This window comes from Podarcis gaigeae (genome assembly GCF_964106915.1).
Source record: "Podarcis gaigeae genome assembly, chromosome: 1".
Taxonomy (NCBI): domain Eukaryota; kingdom Metazoa; phylum Chordata; class Lepidosauria; order Squamata; family Lacertidae; genus Podarcis; species Podarcis gaigeae.
In genome coordinates, this window is record NC_139678.1 from 49,001,029 (window position 1) to 49,022,215 (window position 21,187).

General features: G+C 37.7%; 1 protein-coding gene across 1 annotated transcript in view; it reads right to left on the minus strand.

Annotated features, from left to right (window-relative positions):
- The window catches only part of GPHN (gephyrin), a 189,991-nt gene that overhangs the window by 97,899 nt on the left and 70,905 nt on the right, over positions 1-21,187 (minus strand). Inside the window, exons 6-7 of the mRNA XM_083750622.1 lie at positions 14,350-14,444; positions 1,945-2,011 (exon numbers count right to left, since the gene is read on the minus strand). Of these exons, the coding sequence (XP_083606748.1) occupies positions 1,945-2,011; positions 14,350-14,408 (126 nt within the window). The 5' untranslated portion in view covers positions 14,409-14,444. The remainder of the gene's footprint in view (positions 1-1,944; positions 2,012-14,349; positions 14,445-21,187) is intronic.

Sequence of the window (21,187 nt, forward strand, 5' to 3'; positions counted from 1 at the left end):
CTTGATCTTCTATTGTATTTTCTCTACTCAAGCTCACATATCTTATTATAGTAGCTTGTGAAAAATAAATACTTCATATCACCAATGGTTTAGAACAAAGGCAACAGATAAAAAAGTAATTTTCTTAAATGTAGCCAACTTGATTTAGGGAGACTGCCACATATTTTTTGACAGTGAAATAAATAAATATTATTTTCTAATTCCAAGTCTTATAGCAATTGATTTCTACTATAGCTATATACATACTTTTAAAAGCTAAACAATTATCTAATCACTATCCTAATATCTTATAACTTCTCAGTCAATGATATGGTGGCATAAAAGTGACAAACAATTGTTCACACAGAAAATTTTGTTTTGTTTCCAGTGTGGGTCATACTTACTCTGGTTGAGGTATAAGGGGATCACAGGTTTTTCACCTCACATTATTAAGAGTCCTTACTGCAGGATATTAGTGAAAGCTACCACATAAAAGAATCTCAGATCTCTCAAGTGTTACTGACAGGAAGATTCAAAGTTTTAAAGCACCCTAAACCAGTTGATGTTACCTTGCTTCAAAATTTATTGAGGGAGTTTGCCGCACCATGAATATATGCTCCCTCCTCTTACATTTTCAGCTGAACAGAACACTTGCAAACATATAAACTGTGGTTTAAGTAGTTCCTTGAAACAAGGGTTGCAAACCAGTTTCAAATTGATTGGCATTGTTTTAATTCAAGGCATTTTAACTCAAAGATTTATATCAGTAAGAAGAAAAGCTGCTTTTTATATAACTGATTTAAATTGAGTTAAGCAAACTTATTCAAATATTTCTTAAATAATGGTGCAAATCTGATCACCAAAATCATGTTATTTTATCACTAAATATATTATCATTTGTAGGGCTTCATTTTTGCAAATAAATCTTGCATATCCTTTCTTGCACTACATAAAATGTGCACTGTTCCCTTTTTAACCTATAAAATATCCCCAAAGATAATACAGAAACCTGCACATTGGAAATTTTTGTCTTCTTTTCTATGTTACTCTGCACAATCTCACCCTCACAAAAACAAAGTAGAAAGTGAAACTGAAATACCCACAACTGAAAGGTCAAAGCATAGCCTGATAGTTTCCTGGGCAGACCAGAGAGGTTTCTCTTTATTGGGTGAAAAGGAAATGTCTGTATTTTGTAGAAAACTATTCATAGCTAAGAAATTATAAAATTGGTTCTTTTTTTAAAAAGAAAAACCTCTTTTAACTCATTATGTTAAAACAGTGGTACTGATTCAGTTTCCAGATTAAAAATAAAATAATGACAAACTTAATACTATTTGTTACTGCAGTTGTTGTTATTATGATTATTATATCATTCATTTTTATCTACTCTACCACTGTTTGCCCATTTGGACAACATGGCAAACTATTTTGACAAACCAGCAAGTGTTATATCTAACCAGGTATGTGAGCAGATAAGAGAAAAGAGCTTATGTGAACCAACACCCACAGCTGCCATTTCGGTTTCAAAAAGCAATCATGTATCACTGAACAATGATGCCACATAATGTATAGATTTGCCCCAACAGATTCTAAATCAACTCGGTAATGTAACTTCAGATATGTGCCATAATTCAGCAATATTCCATACATAAGTGGTATGATGCACATATACCCACCCAGAAGGGCTCCCTCATTCATTTCAGAGGATTGGGCTGAATGATTACCAGTTGACCTTCAGATACCAAACAACTCAAAGCCTTTGTTTTGATAACTGGGATGATGGCATTGTAGGTTTCACAAGATAGAACACTAATGTTCATTAAAAATAATGTTCACCTTATTGTTTCATTGTTAATTTCATGGTTGTTACAATTCATGGGAGAAATAACTTAAAAGGCAAAATTATTCTCCTTCCCCAGATTCATCATGAATATTAATGATTTTTTCCCCCAGAATACTGCTTACCTGGGACCCCTTCTTGCTACCTGGAAGATTAATTATAAGAGTTTTCCCTCTGATTCCGCATACAGGTCTGAAAAGAGAAGAGACTGTGATGAATATGAGTGCATGGGAAACATCAACACTGGACCAAAATGTTTTATTATTCATAACTGTCTACCAATGGTCAAGACAGGGGAGGTCTTAAGATGTGCTCAGTAGAAACAGACTATTCAATACAATGGACCAATTTGATTTAAATATATTTGATTAAAGCGTTCCATCAACACATTAAGCACGGTATGAGCGTGAAAGCTTTCCAAACGTGGGAACGAAAGTAGCAACTCTTAAACGGTTTTAACAGTAGCAAAGCATAATTATTACATAGCCTCTCTTTCAAAAATAGTGCCCTCATTGACTGATTGATTGATTGATTGATGATTGAACTAATAAACAATCTATGTTAGGGTTAGAGGGAATACTTCATTCCCATGATGTTTTAAAGACATGTGAGGCGAGGCACATTGTCCACGACCTGTTAAATAGAATACTTTACCATTTTATTTATGGGTAGAGAAGAGGATTAAGAATTCAAATAATACTTTCTAGGTTGGCCAGAAATTCTCCAACATTTTGGAGGAAATCTAAACAAGAAAATATTCCTTTCTTTTCAGCACCGGATTAAACATGACTTTCTCATGCATGCACTCTTGAATTTTGGCAACTGGCTAAAATGTTTTAAACAGTTCTAATTTTGGTTCCTCGGTTTTGTTTTTGTCGGGTTGATGTTGGTGAAATGTTTAGTTGGGGTAGTGCGTATTTTAATTTGGGTATAACTGTAAACTGTTCATTATTGTTATTATTGTTGTTGTTATTGGTTTCTATTGATTTATTGGTTTGTTTGTTGCTTGTATAGGATATTTTGTTTTTTTAATGTTTGGTGCTTTGTTGTGTTTTTATACATGTTGTAAGCTACCCAGAGTGGCTGGGGAAACCCAGCAAGATGAGCAGGATATAAATTACAAAATTATTATTATTATTATTATTATTATTATTATTATTATTAAAAATATTTTTGTTTGCTCAGGTTTAATGAGCTTTATGCAGCTATTTTGTTGTATTTCATTGCTCTGCTCTGTTTCTTGTTTTAAGTTGTGAGTTTCAAAAGTTTTTTTTCTTTTTGACTTCACTTTTTTATTGTAAACAACCTGAGATACAAATAGTAAAAAGTAATAACCAAATCAATTTTCAGAAAAAAATATTGCTATGTCCTGGGCCATATTTTGCCATGGAGCAGAAAAGAAGATTAAGGATCCAGGGTACCCTTCAAGATTCTAAGACTAAAGAGTAAGTTACTGATTTAAATGTGAATATCATAATTTTATATGTTTTTTTTCTCCCCTTCTATATTCTCTGGATTCATGAAGTAACCATTATTCTGTATTATCTAGCTGACTATACCTGCTACAGTTAGACCCATATGATATAAAGGGTGTAAAATAAAACACATAATTTAATTAAGGTCTAAAATACATTCTACAGATATATAGGTCTTTGATTAATTCAGACATGTACAGAAACTCTGTTTACAGAGAAATGACAGTTTTAAATTGCTTTAAACACTAAGAATTTAATTAACTTTATTGCAAGCTTATAAAAATGCATAAAATACACAAAATCCAGAGCAATGGTATTTAATTTTAAATAATAATATTTCTAATTTTTTACTTATGAAAGGTTACCTAACAATTCCAACATTACAATTCCTATCAGTAGGCTTGAATGGTAAATTTTACTGATAACTCTTGAGATGCATACAGTGGTACCTCAGGTTAAGAACTCAATTCGTTCTGGAGGTCCATTCTTAACTTGAAACTGTTCTTAACCTGAGGTACCACTTTAGCTAATGGGGCCTCCCACTGCTGCCATGCCGTTTCTGTTCTCATCCTGAAGCAAAGTTCTTAACCCGAGGTACTATTTGTGGGTTAGCGGAGTCTGTAACCTGAAGCGTCTGTAACCCGAGGTACCACTGTAGTCTGAAATGAAAGGCTTATATTTTGATAGCCTCCCTTCATATTATGCGAATAGCTAAATTTATGCATTATCTTCATGGTATCCCTAATTTGCTTTAAGCCTTGTCTCACATCTTGTTGATTAGATGACTGCTTTCTGATAGATTTCCTGTCTTTTGCATTAAAAAAAAATTATCTGGATTTTATAGCCCTTGTGGTGAATATTGAGAGATTGTGGGGTGCAGGTAAAGTAGAAGAACACATTTTTCATTAAAGAAGTATTTTTACCTGCTACTATATTTCTGATGAGTTGTCCTAAATTTTTTCAAATGAAGTTCTTAGCACTATAACCCTGACTCACCTGAATGCATAGCAGCCAAGGCTCCAGGCACTTAGCTCCAGTCATATCATCATCAGTCTAATCATCGGTTCAAGGCAGGAATGAATCCATTTCCTGGTTCATTCATCCTGATCAGATGTTCAGTGCTATGAACAATAAGCTGATGAATGTAAGCCCTCTGGGGCTAAACCAGGACAAGAACTGCACATACTGCTCTTGCTTGCAAATGCAGATTCTTATGCAGCTAGGAACACATGTGCAGAAGACTGCTTCTGTGTATGTAAGGCATTACTTCAACTAGGCATATTTGTTTTTCTTCATGCAAACATCACCAGTGCAGGAAACAAAGCAAAGAAACCTTAAAGGTAAGCTGGAAGCACCATTTGAGGCCCAATATGCTTTAAATCAAGATAATCAAGGGCTAGCAATAAAAAAGGTATTAATAATGTCAAATAATCACAAAACTGTTAAAAACAACAACACATTGTGACTCATTCAAAATAAAAATATGGCACAGCTTGTTGCATGGAACAGCCAAGCCACAAGTAACTGTTTCACAGAAATAAAAACTCAATTATTTCTCTTTAAGAAAACCTGCTCTGAATCCACAAGTATTTTCAACAAACACACATAATAATCTATAGTAAAACTGTATGTTTGTTTACAGATGATAGACAACCACAGACTCCTAAGATGCTCTTTCTGATACCCCTAATTTTATAAGAACAAACTCTCAACATACTATAAGCAAATCAGCAAGGAACTAGTATATATTAATTTTATTGCCAATTTTCACTAACCCTTTGAGCTTATTTTATATTTCAATATTGCTGGAGGTCAGCTATCTTACTGACATAATTGGAGTCAATGGGTCTTGGGGACCAGAAGAATGAAGTAGTCTGAGGCTCTCTGGCTCTTGGATTAAATTGATCTGACCAATTAATAATAGTTCATCCTCATTGTCTTTTGTGGAAAGCCTCTTCTTTAATTATTTACCAACAGGCAGCAGACAGACCTTTTCTAATTACACCATATATCTCATATCAGAATTTTGGCCCGTCCACTGTGTGGTATGATAAGAACTGCAAGAATGCTAAAAGGACTCTGGTTAAATTCTCCAGACAACACTGTAAACTAAAAATGGAAGTAGCCACTGAACAGCTCATCAAATTTAGATCACTTTATAAATGCCTCATACATCAAAAAAAGCAAAAAGCAAGAATATAACAGAACTCAGTGGAAAGTTTTAGACTCGGCTGTCAGAGAAATAATGAGTATAAGTTTTGGGCTATCATTCCTTGTGGACTGGCTAAGTGAAGAGGGGTTACTAAAGCTCAGATTTCAACTGATGATTAAACTAATTATTTTACAAAACTATATAACTCCTCAACAGCTTCTCCTCCCCTTTGGTGGATTATTGAGTTTTCCCTAACTGGGATCCAGCAACTTCATGTATGGTCTGAATGATCCAACTAGGTCAAATAAGTCCTCAAGGGAAGATCACATGCATCTCAAACTGTTTAATATGCATTCTAACTGTGGCATCCTCTCCTCAATAAATTGTTTATTGATATTGGCTTGACAGGCTTAATTCCTTTATGGTTGGAACTGTCTGTGGTTTATCCTTTTTTAAAAACAGTTTGTTGCATGTTTCCTGTAAAACTTATTTCTGCTTAAGTTGCAGGCGTGTATCTCCTGCAACTGTATTCTGTCTGAAGAGAAAGCTGGGGTTAGAAATTCTTATTCCACTATTAATTGTTGCCATACTCTGTTCCATCTTATTGGGGAAATGGTTAAAAATATCCATTGTTGACCTATCCTCAGCTTTTGAGTTGCTAGATAGAAGCAGTCCTTGGGCTAAGTTGCTGCCCTAGGCTGCCGATGCTTCTTCAAAGTCTGGGCCATGATATATTTGTTAAAATTAAAGTAGGCAGCAGTGGACCTCTATCTGACCCAATTCCAACTATGAACATAGTTAAAGAGGAATGTTTTTGGTGCTTTTGCTTTTCAGTCTTTATGTCAATGTTCTGGGTAAATTGTTTGGGAAATTGGATGCCATAAGAAATAGAAAGGTCAGCATCATTCTATGCATGGGGCAGTCTGGAAAAGCAGATGGATCTGCTGCCCAATTTCTATCAGAAGGAACAGCTTAGTATTAATATTTTTTGTAAAACTAAAGTCCTTGCATTCATTAAGCGATCTCCCACATATAACTGGATAAATTATTTTGTTATTTAGGGGTTCACTTTGCAGCTAATTCTTCTTTGGTGGCCCATAAGGATGCTACTCTAATTAAAGTAAGACGTCTTGTTGGAACCATTTTGAATTCTTTTTATACAACAAATTGCTCCAGCCCTAAAAATCTTTTTGACTGAGGTTAATTCTTCCATTGAACACTGTCCAGGAGTTGGAGAAAGTTCAAAATTCATTACTAATGGAAGTACTGCTTTACCTGTTGGTACTCCTGTTGCTTATGTTGGTGCAGACGTAGACTGGCCCTCTGTGCAGACTAAAATACAAGTCAAATTATTTTAGATTTTCTAGGCTGTATCCATGTATCAAATTGGCTCACCAGAAAGCTAATTATTTGGATCTAATTAGTAGAGCTGTGCATCTGATTTATCCATATTCGGAACAGAGTTGATTTATGCCAAATCCAAATCAGGCCAAGGCAGCTACAAATCGTTCCAGAGCAGTCCAGGTGGACTCAAATTGATCTGTAGTGATTTGTGCCAATCTGGAACTAAATAATAGTTCATCTAAGGCCAAGGAGAACTATAAGGAGAATGCTAGTGGGGAGAGGCAGGGAAGTCATTTGTGTTCCATAAATATGATACTCATTACTATAGCACAAACAGATAACACATGGATGTTTGGGGCTGCCACTATTCTCTCATGCACTAACATATCTGGAACTACACTCTGTCCAGTGCCCCAGAAGATTCCTCCCTCCCTGCATAGTCACATAAAGATGGAATATAGTGACATTCCTGATCTCAAATCTGTTGCATTCCAAACTGGAGAAAAACTAATAACAAAGTATCAGAAATCTGAACCGCAGGTTTATTCCTAAAATGGAGTGACTTCTAGGTTGGAATTATTAATTTTTTAAAAAGAGGGGATGAGGGAGATCATTTTCTAAATAACAGACCCAAATGCTTGTCTAGATCCTGGAAAAGAGCCTGTACAGGCAAGGCAGATATGAGGAGTTGACAAGAAGGAAGCGAGACAGGAATGAGCAACCAGGAGAAGGCTGGCAAAGTGAAGGAAGAACTGCAGGGTGGGGCGCAATCAGGAACAGCATTTGTGCACGTGGAAATGTTTGTTGCCCGATGCCAGCAAGGAAAAAATAAAGCCCAATCACAGTGGGAAAGGGGTAGAGTTATTTGGGTCGAAGAAAGCTTGTACCATTCCAAAGACATACACTGAGTCAAAGAACAGGGTTCTAGGTCAGTTAAAAGAAAATATGTGGTGAGGACCATGGCAATAACTAACAGCAGTACATAGAGTCTCTAGCTCACCATTATGTGTTATGAACCAGGCCGTTGTAATTATGTCAGGTCACATAGGAAGTTGAATTAGAAGGTACAGGGGAAGGGGGGAAAGACTCTATTTGTGGTTGCTATTTTCAGCAGCACCCTTGTGTTCTTTGCAAAATGCCATTCCATCAGAAGCTACACTTATCTCTTAGCCCCCCTTCACTTTGCATTGACATCTCCTGTACACATATGTGAGGAACCTTATGTTCCTTATTTCAACTCACAAAGCTGGAGCGTCATGTTCTAAGGCTGATAACTTCCTTTAGTAGATGGGCTATTTGTGAAAATTCTATGAGTGCAGATTAGTTCCATCATAATTAGTGCCACTCAGGACAACCACTGAAACACCCCTAATTTATAACAATGTAGATTTGGTGGGTAACCACCATCATAACTCAAAATGTTTAAAAAGTTTCAGATTCAGAAGAATCTAGGTCTAATATAGACTTAGATATAGAATCTAATCACTATTTGTATACAAAAAGCTCCTTGTGATAATTTAACAAAAGTGGTTAGGCCAGAATAGTAATAATGGTCTAGAAACAGCACCTCATAAGAACAGAGTAAGGGAAACACAGGCAGGTAAAGTACTGATTCATATAGAATAGATATTTTCCACCATGTATTGCTACATCATCACCAAGTGTATTTTAGCACACCATTTCACTACTGCTTCATTTGAAGCAAATACATTCAGAAGCAATTTTTGCAATTGGAGCTGCCTCAACACAGTACCGGTAATTGAACAGTCTTACTGAACAAGCATGTTGAGCTGAAATCACATGAAGGAAAGTAACTGAGTAAACACAGCCTCAAGTTACCAACAGAAACTGCATAGACCGTGAAGATGGATTCCAAACAGGCTTGTGCAATACTTTCTTACAGTTAGGGATTCAAGAAGGAAATGCCATTTGACATCTGTGAAGCAGATTTGTGTCATTTTCCTCATCCTAGTAAGTGTATCAAACACATTAGCAACAAAGCAAGCAAAGTTAATATAACTACAAATAGAGTAACTGCTTTGGTAACCATTCAGTAGCAAAGTCTCAAGCCTGAACTAGACATGATAGTAATATATCAGTGTACCGGTATTCCCTTCACATAATCACCTTCCTGCAATCTCTTCCCCCACCCCATTTTCCTCTTTAGCAGGGTTCCGATTTCAGAAGTATTATTGGTCGGGAGAAAGGGACTTGGAGAAAGGGAGTGTGGAACGGTAAGCAACAAGACAAGGTTTTGTACTCCTCACTCATGCACCCCTTTGCTTTTTAAAAAAGAGATACCCTTTCTCTTTCTATATGGGGGGAACTTATTTAAATTTAAGGTCATCACCACCTTGCATACTGTTTTCATCTCCCTCTCGCACAGCTACTCTTATTTACACAAGTATACCCTTCACTCCTATCTCTGTATTCATACATACACAAATCCATCCACACACATCCACATTCCCTACAACCATTTTATTCTCCCCATCACCCCCTTTTTCTGCTCTCCTCCCCCTTCTATCCCCCCTGCCTGCGGCAATTAGGCTTAGAGGGAGAAAACTCCCGTGGGCATCAACAGGAGCTTTTTCTGTTTAACTGCTGTGCAAATATAGTTGTTGGTGGGGGTGGCAATGCACGGGTGAGGGTTAGCCTCTTTCCAGTTGCCATTCCCATGAAAATCGCCCGCCCATATGACAATGGGAACTCTCTGCCTTCTAACATCACATGACAGTGAGCAAGGCCAACGAGAGAATATCCAAGGCAAATCCAAAGGCTCTACAGATTGGCTCTTCTATGTGACATGGGCAGATCTGTGTTTAAAGCCCACCCCCATTTTAGAGTACTTCCAGAATAGTCTTTGTTCCTCAGTGATATTTCAAAGTTTTATGAGATTTACAGTTAATTAAGCTGCTTAACGGACACATTACGCACAATCCCAATCACATTCATACACAATGACAATTTCACTGCCACTTTGGCGGCAAGGAGGAGAATAAAGATAATCCAATGCTTGAATGCTACAATGAACTGTCTAGTTTTGGAAATGAGTCTACTTTTAATTCATTTAACATTTCCCCCTTTTAACTGCAAAAATTAGAAATACAATAAAATAATGATAGGGAAGAAACCCTATGAACAACATTATTTGCTAGTCTCTGCCATGGAAAGAGCAGAAACACTAACTTTTATAGAACACTCATAATGTGTTCTTGTTGAATTATTTATACTTAAATATTTCATTTTACAATTCATCTTGAAAGCTACATGTGACCACCTAATCTCTGTTCCCCCACCCCATCATAATTATGTTCAACTCAAGAGAGGCACAGTATTAATTTTCTCTAATACAGACTTCCTCAATTTGGTGCTTGATGGTTTGAATGATGAACTCCCATCATTCCCGACGACTGGCTGATGGAAACTGTAGCCAGAAATATCTGGGCCTGGGGGACACTAGGCTGGGGAAGACTGTTCTAACAAATACTTAGTAAAGTGAATTTCCTTGATATCTCACGAACATGAACCAAGTCAGTTACGGTATACCTGTGTCATGTACAGACAGGCCACAGTGCCATGACAACGACAACACATGTGCATCCACTTATGCAGCCTCTGGCATTAAAATAATAAACCTTCTTAGCAACTGCTCTTATTGTTGTTATAAAGTTGTTATAAAGCAGTTGTTATAAAGAAAGCTGGGAGTTTAGTGGAAGCAATGTGAGAGAAAAATTCTCATAAAAATACAGGGATATGTACCAAGCTTTGTTCTTTGCTAGTTTTGGGACTTATGAAATGACTATAAATAATTTATTTTATTATGACTAAATTATTCATTTTTATTTATTTTCTATATTTATAGGAACCGTGTTTATGTATGTTCTCAGTTGAATACTGCTTACAAGCTAATTAATGAGCAAGTTTCATGTCATCTTAAAGTATGACTACATTAGAAGTTAATTTATTTCAGGGGAAACTTACAATACAGTCCTTTTCTGGATTGTGTCTATGATAAGAAAATCACTGCTAGGTGAGCAGGGTTACTGAATGAAAGAACAAGCCAAGAAGTTGCTAGCAGCCATTAATTCACTAGACAGCCTTAGGCAAGTCAGCATTTCTCTGCATCAGCTGAAGTAGTGTATAGAAAGTGCAATGTTTTTATACATGCAGATTCACAAGAAAGTTTCAGAATAAGATCCTTAACCAGATTTCCCCCTAACAAACACCAATTTTTACCAATACTAACCAATCAAAATGTCATTTTTAAAAACTTAAATCAATATTAGCATTTTAAGAATTAGACACCTATGCCAGTTCAACTGTACATAGAGTGACAAAGAATGTTACCCTAAATATAGCACTGAAGATAATTTTCTAGGAAATGTACCACCATGTGCCACAAGTTACACTATTTTTGGAAAAAAACTGTTGTAGATCTAAAAGACACTATACACAAAAATGGTAAGAAGCAGTGCTAACAAACATATGCTGACAGCAAAGGTCTATCTTTGAAGGGTGAAGTGCTTAAGGTCTCAAGCAACAAAAGCACTGGAAATCTGTAGCCAAAACATGTTTTCAAAATGCATTACTGTTTAACCATTCCACATAGCTATTTCAAGCATTTTAAACATTAGTTCTTATAATCTGATGTGGGGAAAGAACTTCCAGCCCATGGGTCAAATCTGGACGAGGTCTCCCCATTTGGCCGCAAGGCTGTTTTGGCCAAGCCACATCCACCTGCCTTGCACCTGACATCATAAATGTCAAGGCTTGGCCAGCTGGTTGCCAGGTGCTTCAGAAGCTCTGAGCAAAGCATTTTGCAAGCCCTGAGTTCATCACTTGCCAAGTCCCAAGTATAGGGCTTTGCAAAGCTCATTGAGCAGCACTTCCCAAGTGACCAACAAACGGTTGTTGGGAACTTGGGAAGTGCTGTGCAAGGGCCTTTGCAAGCACTCCCAATTTACAGTGTCTACCAAACCCCTTTTGGCCAAGTCATAAATAGATGGGCCTGCTTTTGCTATCAGCTAAACATTAGGAAGAACTTTTAGATGGTAAGATCTGCAGGACAGACTCCCTCCGAAGATGGTGGACTCTCCTTTATGGGAGGTTTTGAAGCAGCAGTTGGATGGCAATCCATCATGCATGCTTCAGTTGAGGTTCTTGCATTGCAGGGGGCTGGACTACATTACCATCATGGTCCCTTCCAACTCTACAATTCTAGGATTCCATGATAGAAGTCTATTGGTATCTGAGTAAAACTGATCCCATCCAATACAAGTGATGAGGTTGCTTTAAAACAGTATCTTCCAAGCAGGGCATCTTTCCATGGCTATTGCAAGATGATACTATGCCACAGGCCATGGAAGCTTAGCAAGTTCTTTATAGGTTTCAAAAGAGTTTTGGCAGTGACGTGCAATTGTATTTGAAAGCACCTTCATTTTCAAGTTGTTAGATTTCAGTTGATCTTGTGGTCAGGAAGTGCAAGAGTAGAATCCTCCACAACACATTGAAAGATTGGAACAGTCTCTCTTGGCTGATCAATCCTCATCGGGTTTGGTGATGTGACCAGCTGTCTACACCTCTTCTTATGAGAACATCAGACAGAAAGTGGGCTAGATTAGCAAAATTTTCATCCATGGCAATTATCTCCATATCTCCATATCTGCAGTAGCTGCACATCAAGCACCCCACCAAGTTGTATTGGCCCCTTCAAATACGTTTGAGGGGGTTGTGTGGCAGCCTTTGTAGAATACACTTCAATGTAATAATCAGAAACGACACCAACTTGTGTGAACATAAATTTGTGAGTTATAGTAACAAGGTGGTGAATAATTCCAGGTGCAATGTCCTGTTGTGATCCCTTTCAAGATTTCCATAATTCTCATATAAATTGTTCAGATTACAAAGTTTGAATTGTCACAACTGAGCATTTAAGTTCTCTAAAACTATTCCAGAATGTGGCAGCTAGACTGGTGACTGGGAATGGCCACTGGGACCATATAACACTGGTCCTAAAGGATCTACACTGGCTCCCAGTATGTTTCTGAGAACGATTCAAAGTGCTGATGCTAACCTTTAAAGCCCTAAACTGCCTCAGCCTGAAGGAGTGTCTCCACCCCCATCATTCAGCCCAGACACAGAGGTCCAACTTCAAGGAACTCCTTGCAGGTCCCTCACTGTGAGAAGTGAAGCTACAGTGAATCAGGCAGAGGACCTTCTCAGCCGTAGGGCCCTGTGGAACACCCTCCCATCAGATATCAAGGAGATAAATAACTACACAACTTTTAGAAGACCCGGTCAGATGGGTGAGGTATAAATAATAAAATGCTGTCCAGCAGTTCAAGCTGCTATGTGGTCAGAAAACCTGGCAAATCTATTACACATTATTGGTATTATCATTTTTAGCAAAATTTAGCAGCTTTTCTGACTGTTTAGGTGTTGTGAATGACATAGTGCACCTTTGTTGTTGCCATTTGCAAAACATACAAAGTTCACACTAACTCCTTTAAGCTTCAAACAAGAGGCATCAAAACAACAAAGCTTTATTTTAGGAGAAAGCAGGTAAAAATATGAAAAGGAGAACTCACAGTAAGGTAGGCCTGCAGCTCCTAGCTAGAATAAACCCTCTTCTAAATTACCCAGCTTACATCACCTCCCACAATAACCAGGAAATCACTTTTAAATAAAATGTAATGGTTTGTTCATGTTCATAGGCCATGTGCCTCAGTTTGGCAAGTCAGTATTGTACATAATTGTTACCTTTATTAACAAGAAGCAGCCTTGATGACATGGGTCAGGAACACTGAAATTAGTATCTATATGCTGTTTATTTTATTTCATGTGGTTTTTTTGTCTTGTAACTGTTTTAAGAGGTATGGCTGTGTCTTCTATTCACTGTAATTTTGTACGTATCTATCTGACTTAGACATTCAGTGCAATTGTAGGAAAAATGTTGGCTGCTAAATATATAGTAGACTTGAAATAGCTGTGTGGGATGGTTAAAACAGTTCTGCTTTCCAAAGCCATGTTTTGGCCAATTTCCAGTGTGCTTACTGCTCTTGCCCTTATGGCACTTCACCCTTAAAATGTAAGACTACTACAGCTATTATATATTTGGTAGCACAGCTGCTTACCTTCATCTTGGTGTACAGTATGTCTAAATCAGTTCATCACTTTCAGAAATGCGACAGTTAGCCTAAAAATAGCCTATCCCATGCCATTCACTGATATGTGACTTTGAAAATGAACTTTTCTTTGTAGGTGGCATCCACCCACATCCTCTTTGTCCCCCTACGTAAAATTGATCTGGCATGGATACCTGCTTTTTAACACACTGAAACCATTAACTCATTTTCTAAAGTACTTTCAAATATTGGCTGGCCTATTAACATGCCAGAGGTCCTAAAAGGATAAATCAGGAGCCTCAAAAAAGTGTATCTACCTGAATCTGAAAATGATGAAGGGGCCAAGTATTAATGTATTGCTCAATGCAACCATTCCACCACCTTAAATATTTCTAGAGAAATAATTCATGGTATTTTTGTTAATATTCTTACCTAGAGAGCATGCCCAGAGGTGTAACATTAAGTGATCCCATCAGCATTGCCAAGGCCATCCCTGGGGCCTCTCGTTCTATTACTTCTTTAGTAGCCTGTAATCAAAGATTAAACAGCAGACTGAGTGAAAACAACAAAAAGAAAGTAAAATTAATATAAAACTAAATAAAAACTGAAATCTCCATCCTTTTCCTGAAGACTATGTAGCATGAATTTCAGTAGTGAATGTTACAGACTCAGGGCATATAACCAGTAAACACTCATCCACTAAGATTAGCTTCTGTGGAAGCTTGCATTACATTCCACTACAATTTCTAGGACTTTCTGCTGATCATACACTAGTCAGGTTTGCACATCAAATTAAACCATAGTTTAAAAACAAGCTATTGTTTAATGCAGTGAACTAATGCATGCTGTTGAAAAGTTCTCACTCTGTTCCTCTCCTGCTATTCTGTCACCAGGAAACAAGCCAAACTCCAAACCTTGACTCAAGTTTCTCAAGTCGGTGCCATAGCCATAATAAGAGAACAAGGGAGGTGTTAATGGCGAGTTCCGGCACCTCTTTTTCTAGAAAATTAGCACTGCATGAGTGGCAGCAGCAGCAGGACGCGGGGGAGGAGAGGCACAATAACTTCTCAGCAGTATGCACCAGTATGCTTACATGAAACCATAGCTTGTTTTAAACTAATGTGACATATGAATGAGGCCAACGTATCTGTTTATGCAAAAGTAAGTCTAAGTAACTATAAGGATGCTCAATTAACATGACATTTAGTTTGCGAATGGTTAACAACCATTGGCCACAAAATACTTAAGCCATGCAAATAATAGATTTGATTTGCTCATAGCCTCACCTGGCCCAGTAGATTTCTCACAGAAATCTAAGTAACCTTAACAGTGCATATGGTTAATGAAAGGTAATGACTTATATAACCTTTCAAAATGATTACTATCTTTTGCCAAGAATGCATATCTTCCATCCATGACTTGCAATCAATCGTTTTCAAACTGCTATATCTCCACTTTAGAAGCTAAGATATCATCAGCATGCTACAGTAACATTTGCCACCTACTTTGTATAAGAAATTCCTCAATTAAGAAACTACAACTTCCCATAGAGATGTCAGAAACAGTAAGAAAATATATAGGGCTGTTTTTAGAATTGAAATAATAGTATTGCAGTAAACTTCTATTTTAAAAGAAAAGAAAAGCTAGGTTTAAAATTAAACCTAAACGTAATAAAATGTATTCAAAGAAGGTTAAAATTATCCTTGACCAGTCAAACCCCAAACTCTTATCAAATACAGGAATAGATAGGAAATTATGGACTGAAGGGACAAAGGAAGAAAAGGAGAAAAACACTTAAATACAACTAGATCAGATGCTTATGTGTTCTGGTTTTCTAAACAAATCTTCAGCTCAAATTCAAACCAGCAACTGGGCAAGAAGGAGAAAAGTGGCATGATGAATAATGCTACTTGGTTTCAGGAGTGAAGACGTATAACTCCATCGCTTGTAGTGAGTCTGTTTTCTTCAAGCCTAAGCTTTAAAGCTAAACTTCTGGTGGCCTGTTAGCTTCTCCTCTCCCCGGTAAAGGCAAATACAATTAGCTATCACTTGGACTAAGGGGGAAGTCCACTACTTATGTGCTGGAGTCATCTGTGTGGGAGGGACATTTTTTGGCTGCAGCCCAAACAGAAAGTAGGCAGCATGAGTCATCCTGAGGTTCACTCTCCCCTTGCTCCAGGTTTCTGTACTGTATTACCTCTGCCCTATGTTGCATACTTAAGCAGCCAGATCCTGGCTCTCTCCTGCATGAAATATATGAGGTCATTTCCAAACTGTGAATGTTCCTATGTTTCAGTTCATTAGTCTTTGATATTGAAAATGGTGTCTTTCCCCTGAGACCATAAACTTAAGCTGTTTCACTTGTTTGGGAGGTAGGGAAATTGCAAGTTGTTGAATTACTTAACATTTTTAGGGGGGAAATTCTAACAAGCTTCTAAGACCCAGTTCACATGTAATGCTCTCAAAGGTAGGCCTATCCTGTGGAAATTGGAACTTTATAGACCATATAATATGCTATATTCGGGCTGTGGCTCAGTGGGAGAGCATCTGCTTTACATTCAGAAGGTTCTAGGCTCAAATTATGACATCTCCAGATAGGGCTCAGAATTTTCCTAGCCTGAAGCCATGGGTAGACAATGCTAGTCAGCAATACTGAGTTAGACAGAACAATGGCCTGACTTGGCTTTCTGTCTTCCTAATACCACTGGCAATGACATGCCAATGACATCAATCATTAGGTGAGCGTTTGCAAAATGAGTTGACAATTTCTACAGATTCCTATGGGGAAAAATCTATTGTGCTCCTCATCACAGAATTCTGACCCCCCCCAAAAAAAACCCTCCCCAAGAAACCTCAGAAAAAAGCTCTCTGATTTGTCCAGTTGCTCCCCTTCCCGCAGCTAACTACAGAAGTAAAAAAAATCTGAATCTGTGCTGTGTATGGTGAGGTTTGGGTACTAATTCCTAGTGTTCAGATAAGTGAATTTTCCCATAGCCAACTAAAGTAGGACCTGTGTGTACAGCGTCCTCCACTTATGCACATTCCACTCACACATGACTGCATTTATGCAGGTCGATGCTAAATAAATAAATAAATAAATAAATAGGCCTTCCCTTGGCCAGGGCTGCTGCCTGGAAGTTGCTTGGGGGCACTGTCTGAACGAGGGAAGATGCCCTTCAATCAACTAGCAGCACAGGGCAGGAGGCGCCTTCTCCCGGCACCTGCTGCTCCGCTGTACATCTGCACCCCAATCCTGGCACCATTCTACTGGGCGTCCTCCTCAGTCAGCCACTGCCATGTGCACTGGCTCCCATCAGGCAAGCAGGCAGGCCCAGGCACTCACAGGTTGAGTGATTTTCAGAGCAAGTCTCTCTCTCTCCTCCCTCTTCCCTGCACACCCTCTCTATTAAAGTGGAGTCCTCCCCACTTTTCACAATTTCAGTTATGCATGTGGGACCCTGGAACATAACTCCTGGGTAAGTGGGGGATGGGACATGCCTGCAGTTTAAACTTTGGTTTTAGGAGGTTGTTTATCAGTTATACAGTTTTTAAACACAATATTAATTAATACTGAAAGTAATGGAAGTATGTCCTGGGTAGCAGACAGAAAAAAAGAATAGTAAAAATGACCATAATAAATAAAATTGGAACTATTTTCTTTAAGAGTACTTAACATTTGTATAGTGTTTTCACTAAATGCTTGAATTATATAATTGCAATCCTTTCAAACAATCCTGCAAAATATGTCAGTATTATTACTTCTAATGTTGTGGATAGGGACTAAAGCTGGGAGGGAGTAGTTGTCTAAGTTAGGTTCACTTAGTGATTTCATGGTGGAAATGAGGTTTAAACAAAGATTTTCATAGTTCATCTCTTACCCACTATAACCATCATACTACATCAGCTTTATATCTTTTTTTTTTAATAAATTTTTATTAGGGGTTTTTACAAAATAAAGTACAAAGATAAACAACCTTTCTTTTATCTCAACAGAGTTTCATGACTTCTTTGGACTTCCTCACATCTCCCGCTGCCATTTTCATCATCATAAATTTTTCCCAGCAATTTATCATCTAATTTGCAAATTTTATAACCACTTATTTAAATATAATCCTCTGTAAATTAATTTCTCTTAATCTCACTTTACATCCCATTTCGATCCGATTTTGTGGTGGCCAATTATTTTTGATCAAACATCCTACTTAACTTTCCACCAAATCACAATATTTTTGTAAATAAGTCTTAAATTTCCTCCAATCTTCTTCAACCCTCTCTTCTCCCAGGTCTCGAATTCTGCCAGTCATCTCAGCCAGTTGCATATAGTCCATCAGCTGCATCTGCCATTCTTCCAGAGTGGGTAGATCTTGAGTTTTCCACTTCTTGGCGATAAGTATCCTTGCTGCTGCTGTTGCGTACAAAAAGAATGTTCGGTCCTTCTTTGGCACCATCTGGCCGACAATGCCCAGGAGGAAGGCCTCTGGTTTCTTAAGGAAGGTATACTTAAATACCTTTTTCAGCTCATTATATATCATTTCCCAGAAGACCTTCACCCTGGGACAAGTCCACCAGAGGTGAAAGAATGTTCCTTCATTTTCCTTACATTTCCAACATTTGTTGTCTGGCACATGGCATATTTTGGCTAGTTTAACTGGGGTCATGTACCACCTATATATCATTTTCATTACATTTTCCTTCAGAGCATTACATGCCGTGAAGTTCATCCCCGTGGTCCACAACCTTTCCCAATCCTCAAACATAATATTATGCCCAATATCCTGTGCCCACTTTATCATGGCCGACTTAACCATTTCATCTTGTGTATTCCATTTCAACAGCAAGTTATACATTCTTGAGAGTACTTTAGTCTTAGGTTCTAACAATTCTGTTTCCAACTTCGATTTCTCCACCTGGAATCCTAACTTTTTATCCTTTTTAAAAATTTCTTGAATCTGAGCGTAATGTAACCAGTCTCGCACTTTGTCTTTCATTTTTTCCAAACTCTGCAATTTCCAATTGTTGCCCTCTTTCTCTATTATTTCCCAATATTTCGGCCATTTGGCCTCCATATTGGGTCTTTTTCGGGCCTTAGCCTCCAGAGGTGATAGCCATCTTGGAGTTTTATTTTCCAATAGGTCTTTGTATTTTGTCCAGACGTTAAACACTGCTTTCCTGACAATATGGTTCTTAAAGGCCTTATTGATCTTAACTTTGTCATACCATAAGTATGCATGCCAGCCAAATGCATTGTTAAAACCTTCTAAATCTAACACATCAGTGTCCTCTAGAAGTAGCCAGTCTTTTAGCCAGCAGAAAGCTGCGGCTTCGTAGTACAACCTTAAGTCTGGCAGGGCAAAGCCCCCTCTTTCTTTCGCATCAGTTAATATCTTAAACTTAATTCTGGGCTTTTTGCCCTGCCAGACAAATTTAGAAATATCTCTCTGCCACTTCCTGAAGCACTCCGTCTTATCCACAATTTGCAATGTTTACATCAGCTTTATATCAATTTTATCAGTAAAATGGAGGTTGCAAACCAAATTATAAAGTCCAAATGCTTTCACAGCTTTCCCTCTTTGAAATAAGGGATAGATGGAGGGGAAACAATTTGGTTGGTTGCACAATGTTGCACAATGTAGTTGCACAATGACATTGTGCACAATGTTGCACAATGACAGTTGCACAATGTAGACTTTACCCCACTGGAGCAAGCCATCATTTTTAATGGAACTACTCTGTATAACAAAACTACCTCCTTGTATCCAGCAATGTAAGCATAAGTTATAATTTCTGAGGAACACAGAGATCACATTCTGAACATGATCAGATTTCATATTTGAATAATTTACCAACATCAATCAACTAACATTAACCAACTATCAAATAGAAAAGCAGTATCCCCATCACTATAAAAGCAACTTATATTATCTGAATAGAATGGTGGTAGAAGAAAGGTTTGAAGATTCAAATAAAGATTCAATGAGGTGAATCCAAGGAACAATTATTGCTAATTGAAATTCACAAGACTAGTCCTGTGCAAGATTCAACCATCACAACAGAAATAATGTAAAAGTGGAGTTGCTTTAGCCATTCAGATATAATCTGCTATTGCTTTGAGGAAAAAATGTCCTTCAAGTACAATGTGCTAATGATTTTGGACTTTTATTGTTAAACACAAGTATTAAAACCTCACTTTTCTTTTTATAAATTATATACTCTATCAATACAACTCATTCATGAGATTTTCAAAAAGCGCATCAGATTACAGAAGTTCTAATAAGATAATGAATCTCCATTTTAGCCCTCTAGAAATAACAAAGGTTACCACTCTCTGGCAGACTAGGAAGTGAAACACTAACACTATGGCCTAATACTAAGGACATTCTTATAGTTATGTATGCTATGAAAGTACATTTCTAATCTTATCAGGATGCAAATCCTTTTTGAGTGTTCAATTTTAAAACAACAGAATATGATTTTCATTGTATATTCCAAAGTGCGTACGTGCTGCAATAAATATTTATTTGCAAAATGCATGCCTAAGAGGCTCTCTAGACAGTTTAATCACAAGGTAAAACTGTTTCTGGAAGGTACTGGTTTAGCCTGCAAATGGACAATGGAATGATCGCAAATGATGGAAGGCTCCCTCACAAAAAGTATTCTTACACCAAAAAAAGCAGCCTGTCAGGGAGTGGTTTCCTTGACATTTAATTTTATATGAAGCTATGTCACCAAGCCTTAATGTGTCCCTGATAATATGTTTAACACTAAAACATGGATGTACCGTGGACCCTTGACTTATGTTACCTTCGGGTAATGTAACCTTCGGGTTGCGAACGTGGCAAACGCGTGTGCAGAAGTGGTCCTCCAGTTACGAAATCTTCAGGATACGGCCAGGCCTCCAGAACAGAGCCAGTTCATAACCGGGGATACCACTGTATGTGTATTACCATGAATTTATGGTATTTTGTGATTTTGGATTAAGACCTGTGGCATACTATGAAAAGAAGGGGGCCCTGTATTACCAGGGGCAGTTAACATGAACCACAAGAGCCCAATTTCAATTCAAAATGATTTTGTTTATTATTACAAGTATCAAAATGACATCAAGGAGTAAATTGCATAATTTGAATCATCAAAATGCAGTTATCTACAGAGAATTGTAGAGTTGGAAGAGACCACAAGGGTCATCTAGTCCAACCCCCAGCAATGCAGGAATCTTTTGCCCAATGTGGGGCTTGAACCTACAACCCTGAGATTAAGACTCGTGCTCTAC